Source organism: Haliotis rubra, unplaced genomic scaffold (assembly GCF_003918875.1).
Source record: "Haliotis rubra isolate DU_JTF1 unplaced genomic scaffold, ASM391887v1 Scf69, whole genome shotgun sequence".
NCBI lineage: Eukaryota > Metazoa > Mollusca > Gastropoda > Lepetellida > Haliotidae > Haliotis > Haliotis rubra.
In genome coordinates, this window is record NW_025767401.1 from 332541 (window position 1) to 344610 (window position 12070).

Genomic DNA, 12070 nt, shown 5'->3' on the forward strand with positions numbered 1-12070 from the left:
GCCTAGTCGTTAAAGCGTTCGCTCGTCACGCCGAAGACCCGGGTTCGATTCCACACATGGGTACAATATGTGAAGCCCATTTCTGGTGTCCCCCGCCGTGTTATTGCTGGAATATTGCTTAAAGCGGCGTAAAACCCAACTCACTCACTCACTCTTAGTAAAATACTGCGTGGAAGTCGCGGTGGCTGAGCAGGTTAGGCGGCTGACTTTGTGTGCTACACTGTAAATACAGAGACGTCGCTCCTCGAGATCATGTTCTATACTGTAAATGCAGGGACGTTGCTCCATGAGATCATGTACTACACTGTAAATACATGGACGTTGCTCGAGATCATGTTCTACACTGTAAATGTAGGGACGTCGCTCCTCGAGATCATGTTCTACACTGTAAATGCAGGGACGTCGCTCCTCGAGATCATGTTCTACACTGTTAATACAGAGACATCGCTCCTCGAGATCATGTTCTACACTGTAAACACAGGGACGTCGCTCCTCGAGATCATGTTCTACACTGTAAATACAGGTACGTCGCTCCGCGAGATCATGTTCTACACTGTAAATACAGGGACGTCGCTCCATGAGATCATGTTCCACACTGTAAATACAGGGACGTCTCTCCTCGAGATCATGTTCTACACTGTAAACACAGGGACGTCGCTCCTCAAGATCATGTTCTACACTGTAAATACAGGGACGTCGCTCGATGAGATCATGTTCCACACTGTAAATACAGGGACGTTGCTCCATGAGATCATGTTCTACACTGTTAATACAGGGACGTCGCTCCTCGAGATCATGTTCTACACTGTTAATACAGGGACGTCGCTCCTCGAGATCATGTTCTACACAGTAAATACAGTGACGTAAGGTCGTGCAGCAGCAGCAAAGTGTCCCGCCAGAACGCTGTAATGACTTTATGATGTAGCTTCATATAATATACTGCCATGGACTGCCAAGACCTCTACCCGATAGAACATGTCTGGGATGAGATGGATGGACGCCAACAGACCCAGAACGAACCGGTAATGTTAACTCAGTTGAACCCAACGCCTGGTCACATCTGATACTCACCTTGTTCATTGAGATGTCACATCACTCCTCTGTTAAGTCGTGTCGGACTTGAGTCACATAACACCGACACCGTTATAGGAAGCAGTTACCTATTTGCGCCAATACATCGTGCAGTAGCCGTGCCATGATTATGCATCTGACTGAACTTACGCTTCAATACCTGGCTGCCATAAATCATTTCAATATTACTGATTCTAGGATGTTAAATTTGATAGAAAAATGGTGTGACAGATTCATCTGTTCAGAGTGAAGGTCAGCAATACTGCCACACCGTCAATGGAGGTAAACAGAACACCGGTAGTTAAATAATGTTTATTTCAACTGTGCAACAGTTTGATATGTGCAGCCGACTGTGTACTGTGGAACAATCTAGTACGTTGGAATGCCATCTAAGTATGACTCCCGCGTTACCATAAAACCACCTGGGTGGGTCACTCTAGCACCATGAGCTCATACGAACCACCCACCTGTTCAGGCCATACAACCACTTATATTAGGGAGGTCATACTTCTACCCTAGTGTTGGTTAGACCGGCAGCTAGGGAGGTCATATTCCAACCAAAGGTAGGTCCCATCCTCATACTCGGCCAGAAAGGTAATACCGCCACCCCCTGGGAGGTCAAACCACTACCTACGTCGGTCATACCAACATCCTAGGTATGACATACAACCAGGTAGGTGGGTCACACTACGTGTAGGTCATGCTCCCACCAATGTATGTCATACCACCACACCAGATATGTCTTACCACAAACCCAACTATGCCATACCACCACACCGGATAGGTAATACCACAAACACAGGGATGACATACCGCCACATCCAGTAGTTCATACCTGTTACCACAAACCCAGGTAGGTCATACCATCACACCCAGGTAGGTCATACCACTACCTAGCTAGGTCATACCACCAGGGCTGATGGGTTATATCATCACCGCGGAAGGTCACAGGTAGGTCATATCTCATCTTGTTCTCTCTATTGCCATGGTTAAAGGGTTACATGAAGTGAAGATGTGTAACTGAAAAGACCAAGAACCAAGGCCCAGTAGCTGAATGGGCAACGTAATTATAAAGGCTAAGGCTGCTTCAAATATAGGAAATAAACTGAAGCCCAGCTTCTGAGACAGACAGCACACTACAGTCACTTCGTCTCACTCCAGTGGTTGCTTGTGTGTTCAAGGCTGTACTTCATTGTGTAGCGATAAGAGTTATCGTATTGTTCATGCTCTTGTGGTGTACCTGAAAACACTTGACAAACTGCCTGAAGTTGCTTAATGACGTACGCAACGTGCCTCAAAGAAGTATATCTTTGCACGAATCAACCCATGAATATCGGAACTTGTAAATAATGTTCAGCTCATATTCTGAACAACTCATGCAAGTCGGTTACAGATTTGTGCATATGATAAGAGTTGACTTGGTTTGACAGATTTAAATTGGATGTATTTTCTACGGGGTGTACAACCTTTATCGAATACAATCACAAGCAATGAACACTTAGTCAAACACATAAATCACCCTCGTCCAATCATAGTGGCAGAGCCAGGGATGAATGGAAGCATTCGGACCAGGACGTTCTCGAAGAGATCTGAATCCTACACTTTCAAACATTCAACACAATCTGGACAGATCAGTATTGTTTAAACATAACAAGTCTACAAAATTAAATATCATAAATATAACTATGCATCATTATAAAAACAATATACTAAATGGCTTCAATGTTTGGTCAGTGTTCCTTCACCTGTCCGCTAAATTCATTTTCTTGGGTAGGCCATAACCAATTTCTCCTTTTTACTAACAACGATTAGCCTGCGGTGTTTTCATTATTATCATATTTTAAATGACGACTGCTTAGAAAAATATGATTAAGAGATAACTGATCATATTTGCTTTACATAGCATGGTACATTTATAGTAGATTTTGAGTACTGAACAATCCAACCCTAATTTTAGAATAACCTCCCTAAACGACATTTTTCGTACTAACAGAACTGTAATTGACATTCGATAAATAAGCAATTTGTCGTGACCATACCCAATTTTAATGCTTATAGCAAATAGCAGAAGCTGATCTACTATACCGGTAGGATGAATTGCAGGAATTCTCCATCATATCTATGGATGCCATCACCCGTGGCACCTGGTGCTTAAATCTCCAGTCGGTTACATATCCCTCGTTATACCGCTCCCTGCCGTACAACCTACACAGCAGCCCGATGGAGCTGGTCGAGTGGATGATATCAATATTCATGAACGATTCCATTCCAACGCGGCATATCAACAGCTACAAGTCACACCAGTCGAGAATGCACTTGTTGCATATTTTGATTGTGACAAAATAAACAAGTGTAGATAGATAACTAATAAATTCATTTGATTATTCACAGCACACTCACCAGATCTATACCCAGTTTTGTTCATAACCACCACGTGATTTCACACCCTAAGGAATGATAAGTCAATGTTCCCACTAAGAACCCGTTCCTCGGGAGGAGGGACCTCGGCTGTTCTCATTTAACATCGGACAGTAGGGCACATACACGCAGCGATGGTATTTCTTGTTAATTGTTTCTATGAAAGACAGGTTGTCCACTTTTCAGATTCGAAACAAAATATACTGACATTCAAAAGAAAGCGAACAACATTTTGAACAAAATATGCGAGGCACCGTTCACTTGAACAAACAAGAACTGAAATTGTTTTTAGCAAAATACGCCAGGAACCGTTCACTAGAACAAACAAAGCGACTACAATCGGATGACTTTTCGGTGCAGACAGTGCTTGAGAACCAACTGTCACGTGCACGTCATGACAACGTTATAAATGATTTACTTGATTGTGCTTTACTGAAAAGTAATGTCGCTGCGTAGACCAGCACCATGCCCAGTATTGGAGACAACAGACAGGCAACCCCTCCTCAATTATATGAGGTGTGCTACGTGTATGAAATATACATCGCCCTAGGTATTCAACAAGCAGTATGCCCTATTAGTGGCAGCAATCTCATCAAATTCAGATCTTAGTTCTCGCTATCGCTAAACAAGAGTCTCGCGATATCCCACGAGAGGTCACGTCAGAACGGCCTTTCGAGCTTTGACTGGCCAATGAAATGACCTACAAAAAGTTGACATATATCAATCAGACAACAGCTTTCCCAGACAGACGTCACTTGTTTCAAACTGAAGACTTCCATTAAACACCCAGTCCCTTAATTATTTTGACATAATTATTATATTACAAAACTGAACAAACCTCGTCCTCAAATGATTAATATATCGCCGAACTGTGGTACACAAGGGCGGGTAACTCTAAACATTTTAACATGACGTGTATACGTTTGTGAACCAGAAAGGGCTCCCTGTCGAAACTACTTGACAGAAAAAATCTAAAAACTCGCTTCTTCGCATCAACACGTTTTTCTCATACTTACACGCAAATATTTCTTGGATGCTTGTAGGCAATGTAGCAAGGTTGTTTTAAAGACGCGGATTCGAGTTACTGCAGGTGATTGCGCGGGACTGGGTATTTGAGTTCAAGTCCAAGTCATACTTCCTGTTGAATACGGTAGGGAATGAATCTATGAACGGACCCACAAAACAGCAAAACATCAGTCAAAGGTTAAAAACATTAAAAACAGTATTTGTTCTCTTTTAGTGCTCAGTGTCAGATCCAGCACAAAGTATATTAATCTGACCAACACGTGATGCATTCTAACAAAGTTAAAGCTAAAACTAGGTTTCTACATTTACGTTGTTAGTGAAACCAAGGTATGCATGATAGTTTGCCAACACAGTTATATACCAAAGGTTCGTCTAGAAGGTACCACATTAACCAATAGAACATTGAAAAGTAAAAACCAAATATGTTGAGAAGTAGAAATCTATTCCAATGTACATCTTGAAAAGGCCACAATAAAGTGATGTTCTATTTGGAAATATTGGAAGGTGAGGTAACTATGGGCGAATGTTGTGTGTGACGAAAGTAAAACCCATGAGGTTGATATATTTATATCATCCACGTTCCAGGAAGCCAAACCCCAGTAATTACCTTGTCAGCTATCACACAGCGCCAAGTTCCCCGAGAAAGGATATAGGCACTATACAGGATAAAGCTTATCAGATGATTCGATGTAACAAATGATCACCTTACTGTGGCCTAGGCACACTTATACTCAACTCCAGATATATCGAAACAGCGTGTAACAGAGTATCCAAGTCAATTTCCAGTTTCGAACTTAACGAATAACATGTAGACAGTAAGTGATTCAGTTGGGAGTTACACCGAGTGGTGGAGCTTTAATATGTCTACATCCGGGAAAGGGATACCAGACTAGGCTTCCCATTGTATATGGGACAAAAGGCAGTCTGCATGAGAAACGGCTTCACCTCTAGGCTTCGTCACCGCCTCGTAATTACTGATAAACATCTTAACAGATGAACACTTACAGCAAATCCGGAGTTGTCATCAGTGCCTGTACAATCAATATACATAATCCTGGGTGGTTCCAAAAATAACTCGTCCCCATGGTACTGCATAAGCATATTTCCCACAGTTTGACAACGTCGACATGAGGAAGAGTGGGCATGGTATAACAGAAATGCACTGAAAGACTTCTGGCACCAATATGGTCATTGACCTCTGAATTCTGACGTCACGAATTTCAATAAACAGAAAGACAGGATGAGGAAGACCTCCTCCCAGAATGCATCAATGTGTAAAATGTCCTAGCACTGATTAAGATATACTAACTTTACAAGGGGGCTGATGGTCAGTCATCTCCTGCACCACCAGGGGGATAGCATTGATAAACATGCAGTTCCCCACACCATCTTCCTGAGAATGGGAATGCTCTACGACTCGAGATCCGTTTGTGGTTGTTGATTTGACAGAGGGCAGCTTCTCGAACCTGAACCAAGCCATGTTTCCCTGTGGGACCCAGGTGTAGCCCATGGTCTGTGTGATGTTGATGATGTTCGAATCTTTGGTGGGGATGAACCCATAGGCTATTTCTTTCTTTTCCAGAAGCTTCCTGGTAAGGTCACTCAGTACAATCTGCCCATAGCCCTTTCCCTGATTTTCTGTATTTCCACTCAACATGGCCATGGAGCCGTTGAACTGCATGACTATGTAAGCCAGAAGTTTCCCGTTCTTATCAATCAGGGCGCTGTTGTCAAAGTTGTGGACAACGCTCTTGAAGTAGGTGTCCAGGCCTGAATCGCTCTTCAGGTCCTTCCAGTCTTGACGTAGTATATTGACATGGTGGTCCTGGAGAGTGGTAAGCTGTAGGCCCTCCGGAACTCTGCAATTATACACGTCCATTCATCAGGCACATTGTCAATATACTGAAGTAATCGGATGTACAGCCAGACAGTCAGTCCAGAGATAGATTCATGGTACATAACATAAGCCACACAATATTTATGTCTGTGTACTGTTGGTACTAGGTTGTTATTGGTAACATGTCCAAACAGTACATTATAGATACCCGTGATGATCCGGGTTTGAACTGGTCGTCCTATAAGAAGAAACAACCAGGATCAGGTGATCAGCCTTAATGATTTGGTTGACACGTGTCATCGTATCACAATTGCGTAGATCGATGGTCATGGTGTGAGTCACTGGATTGTCTGGTCCAGACTTGATTATTTACAGACCGCCGCCATATAGCTGGAGTAATGCGTTAAAGAAACACACACAAACAAACAAAAGTACATTATGCGGCCTGGTCCCCGATATGTATAATGTAATACTCTGCAATATAAAAGAGGAAAAGACAACATGATTGCACTTACTCAGGTTTTTGTGGCGGCTCGGCCTTGGTCCATGCATACATGAACCGAGACTGGACATTTTTGAGCTGACCATTTTGTTTCCGACAGTAGTCCTTCAGGAACGCCACAACTTCAGTTGGGACGCCTGCAACAGAAAAACACACAAGGTCATCTTTTATGACTACAAAACTAAACGTATTACAAAATTATTAAACCTGCTTGGACTGAAATGTATGCATTAGTCCATCTTCCAAGTTAGGACTTTCCACGGGCTCATATCAAGCTTTCACCCATTCTATTTTCTGGACTAACTTACACGTGTAGAACAGCACTAATGCACACATCGATGGTCTAATTAGATACCGTACACAAAATACAACCCGGTTCCGAAAACCTGGTTGCTGCTCTGGCCACAGCCATTCCCTCTTAAATCTGCGCTGAAATTATTTCAAAATTCCACAATGAAGTTATCCAAGTACTTTTATACATTTAGGGAGTTAAAACTTGAACTAACGGCATATCACAGCGCCGAGATGCAGTGCTACTTTTAGACGACCCCTGCTGAGTGTCTTATGTTCCTTAAGGTGCACTGTTACCTGAGACAGTGTAGTTTCTATGCCTGTATTATGTAAGAGCGAAATGCGGCAGTAATAAGAATCATTACAGTGCTGATATATGATTTTATCTGTCTGTCTGGGATGAAATCTCTAAACTTTTCGTTAGTTGATAACTGGTTGTCGGCAATGGTAGTGGTGTTTATGAAGTCATTCGAAATAACAACAGCGATCTGACTGGATATCGCGTTCTTATCACAAAGCACAGAACTCGTGGTCTAAAAGAGGTGGCGCCATGGTCGAAATGAGGAACGTGGGCTTGGGATGACAAGGGTGGAAACTTTACTTGACATAGGCTTGTGCAGTCACGAACCAATAGTACTAACTAAAAACAATAAAAACATCGTTGATATACATTAGTTTACTTTCCCATGTGTGATTCTGTTTATCAAGAAATAAGGACAAAATAATTGTGAAATGGCTAGACATGGAAATGTGCATTGAGATTTAAGATTTTGCAAGTTTTGTGAGAAATAGTTTTCGTTTGTAACAAAAATCTCTTAAATTCACAAAATGACCTATCATTATCAACACAAACCTATTTCCCTCTTTCTCTAAATAGACTAAGAAAGATTATGAACCGACCTGAAAAAAAACGTCAGCCATATCAATTAGTTCGATCAAAATTTCAACATCATGGCAGAGGTATTAAGGATTGTGAAACCATAATGGGCCTTGGTCATTTTTATTGAATCAAGGCGTCTCTCTGTGTGAAGTGAAATGGTCAACAATTAACGAAACCATAGGTACTAAATGACAACTGTAGGATAATGAAGGTACCTGTAAATGTTGCCTCTCGCGTCCAGTCGATCACCCCTGGTCTCTGCATGAAGAACTTGAGGGCACTGACTGACCGCGCGTGGCAGATGTAGTAGTGTTTGAAGTAGGCAGGTGCGCGGTCAGTGTCTGCAGCTCTCAGGATAATACATGTCCACTCCGGCCACTTGTCCACGATCACCTCAAATCCGTCCAGAAGGCTACATAGGAAGTTCCGCAAGATGTAGAATATCTGCAATAGATGATGAGCCTTTAAAGACCTGGTTTGTTCTGATATCTGCCACCTCAAAACTAGTCGTCCTCACATTCAACAGGATGTTAGATGGCAAGATTCTTGTCCATGTTGTCTATTTTTGTCTTAGTATTTGCCACCGTGCACGCGTGGTACTCCTCCACCAAAAGCAACGGCATGGCATTTTGTTTAAGTTGTAACACACTTAAGACGGGGATTTCAGGGTGAATGTAAAAGGGTAGCATATGTTACGCCATCGATGATAGTGTTTCTCTTCATAATGAATAGTACTACCAGTAATTTATCATAATTCTATTATACAACATGCATACTCCATATATACGTCGATATATACGTCCGAACCAACTACTGACAATGCAACCACACCATGCCGTTCTGTGAGTAAGTGTAGCCCGAGAAGATCCGGGTTAGAATTAGTCTTCAGTACCCCATGCTTGTCGTAAGAGGCGACTAACAGGATCGGGTGGTCAGGCTTGCTGACTTGGTACCCTAATTGGGTGGATTGAAGCTCATGCTTTTGATCACTAGATTATTTACAAACTGCCGCCATATAGCTGGGGCAATGCTGAGTTCGGTGTTAAACAAGCAGCCAACCATGTACGAGTGATTTTCAGAAGTGCTTAAGGGAGGCAACTCTAGCTGCACTAACAACTGCGGTCCATAAGACGCCTGTTCTACCTTTCGCTGCGCCCTTGAATACTTTCAGTGTTCTTTGTTAACTAACATGAATCGCAATGTCCTCAAGGCGTTACAGGCGATATGGTAACAACAAAGGTGGTATCTCCATTAACCTGACTGAGACAAAATACATCAAGTGGTCTGGAGATTTCAGATAAGTGTTGGGCTTTTAGGTCAAGATCTACTGGGTACTCCACTTAACGGACGGGCACGCATGGGAGATAGCCTTGGCCCGCCTGCTGTCATGTCACACCTCAGTCCCTCACGACAGTACGGTGTCAAGGTGTTTTTTCTGGGAGTCTCATCTATCACATATACAAGTTGTTTGTATCTATTATAATAGCACCTACATACGTAAATGGCATCTAATTTGTTATTCCTTGTCATTGTGTTCTACCAACCCGTTTTCAAATGGCGGCTTAGTTCCGGCATCTAATGATATGTTTTAATAATGTCACAAGCCGGACAATGTTGACGGGAGGTTATGCCGGACAAATTAAAAACGTCACGATCCTGGATGACCGATACGATGGTGACAAAAAACCTGACAGCACTTTAGACGTACAATGTACTTCACTCCATCAGTATAACAGATGATGTAATATATATATATATTGCTAGCTATTATGGCGTCCAGTCTACTCCCAGCATACAAAAACTAGAGAAAAGGGGTCCAACTCACCAAAATATACCTCATCGAATTGGCTAAAATAAAGATGCTAACGCTGTTTAATTAATGTGGTCATTCAGTTCCACGTATTGTGTACAAGTTAGTGACAACTGCGACCTTATCTGAAACATTCATTCACAATTCGATGTTGAAAATGTGTGTGTGTCATTGTTTACATTTTGCCCATGCATGTAAAGACAACTTTCGTGTCTTGAAATTGTTTATATAACGTCTTTCTTCTTTAAAAGTATCGATGGGCGTTGTTCTGCTATAGTATCGATGAAATTGTTAAGAAAATATTCTAACCACCCGTTCTCAGAATTTTCTACAGTAAATATACGGCGTGTCGTCCATACGTGAAGGCAACAGTGCAGCATACCCCGGGAACCAGGCTCAGTCTAAGTAAACTTAGCCTCAGTATTATTCGTTACTCAGTATAGCAGTGTAACGAATAATACTGAGCCTAAGTTCATTAGACTGGAACCAGGCTGTAAGTAAATCAAATGTAGATGTTTCCACTGGTTCAGGTTCTGAATTTCCCATTTCACTGGGACTCCTTTTCAATTTAAATCGAGACTTTTGTTTCTATGTATGTTTTCCAGAAACTCAGCGTTAGTCTGGGAAAGTACTGTGACAATTGACACCGGTGAACCTTTCTTCGTCAACTGTGATTATACATGTTCTCCAGTTAGTACTGGGGTGGTGGGGTAGCCTAGTGGTTAAAGCGTTCGCTCGTCACGCCAAAACCCCGAGTTCGATTCCCCACATGGATACAATTAATTTACAAAGCCCATTTCTGCTGTCCCCCGCCGTGATATTGCTGGAATATTGCTAAAAGCGGCGTAAAAGCCAACTCACTCGCTCCAGTTAGTACTGACTATATGTATGAGGTGTCTGTATTTACTTAACCTGTATTGAAGTCGGACACCATAGTACATCATCGTACCCCACATTTAACATTAACGTTTACTGGAATCCCAAACTGGGAACACTGCAAAACCTTGAAGTGTTCACCCAGTTATACCGCGTACCCCCGCAGAACAAGACAGCTGGTTCCAAACCAACTGAAGGATTCAAATTCTGTCAAGAAGGAATGCCCGCCAATACCTTGGCTGATAGCCAAGTGTTTTTACGTCGGTCTGCAGAACTCGAGGTTTTACTTCACTTACACATGGGGACTATCTAAAAGAAACACTATATGAAAAAACATGGGTCTAAAAATACAATCCAGATTACCCGGCGTTGGGTAAGTTAACCGAAGTTGCCACTAGCTGAGTTATCTATACACCTCTTAAGTATTTTGGTATTAGGTAACGCCTTCCATTGTCCCAGTTTACCGCGAACGAGTTTACCGCGAATTAGGAAGTATCAAAGTTAGTTCACTGTATGTCAGGTTGATATGGAAGTCAGAAGTGATGCAGGTGTTAGACACTTATCACGCTGGAGAAACCCACGAGCACGGATATGGTGGATGGCGAGTCAAGAAACGTAATCAATGCAAATCTTGGATTCGAGCCAACAATTACTATCTTCAGTGCGAGCCAAAGGGACACAACTCCGCCCAGCGAATTTAACGTCTTACACAACCGAGACACTCATGCCTCATATCTGTTTGAAACATGCGCCATTTAGGATATTTGGACAATCAGCTTCTTTTCTGCTGATCTCTTGGAGATATCGTGAGAATATTGATAGCAGCAATGTCCACTCTTCTCTCCACACTTCGGCATCATTAGGTGTGCAGTGTACCACGCGGTATGTACAGCGAGGGAAAACAACATGAAATTCACACGCCCGTCTTTTCAGCAAGGCTTAACGACGCTTCAAGCACTATACGTGTGTATACAAACGCATCGCACGGAACCCCCCATTCTGTTGAATGTCGAGAATAGTCCAGCTTGTTCTGTGATATAAAGAACCTGCGTGTAGCCACACGGTAATCTCCTGTGAACAGCCGAGGAGCCATGTTGACAGTGTACCAGAACAATTACACAATGTTGTATAAAAATATTGTTGTCGGCAACTCCAGCCTGAGTCCACAATGTGGGCTTTAGTCTGTCTCACAGTCCCTGAACCACATTATTCCCCCTACTGCCTTGCCCTCCCTGCAATGCTAAAGCCCTAAATGAAGCAAGTCTAGATTTCCTCAGGTTCTGAATCTCTGGTCTCCCTGGAGCTCCTTTTCAATTTAAATGGGTTTGTTTGTTACTATCAAAATTATATATATTCAGA

At 42.5% G+C, this 12070-nt stretch overlaps 1 protein-coding gene across 1 annotated transcript in view; it reads right to left on the reverse strand.

Moving 5' to 3' along the window:
• Positions 1 to 1369: 1369 nt before the first annotated feature.
• The window catches only part of LOC124258364, a 30570-nt gene continuing 19869 nt past the window's right edge, over positions 1370 to 12070 (reverse strand). The window contains exons 2-4 of the mRNA XM_046692455.1: positions 8241 to 8469; positions 6868 to 6991; positions 1370 to 6374 (exon numbers count right to left, since the gene is read on the reverse strand). Coding sequence (XP_046548411.1) covers positions 5810 to 6374; positions 6868 to 6991; positions 8241 to 8469 — 918 coding nt within the window. The 3' untranslated portion in view covers positions 1370 to 5809. The remainder of the gene's footprint in view (positions 6375 to 6867; positions 6992 to 8240; positions 8470 to 12070) is intronic.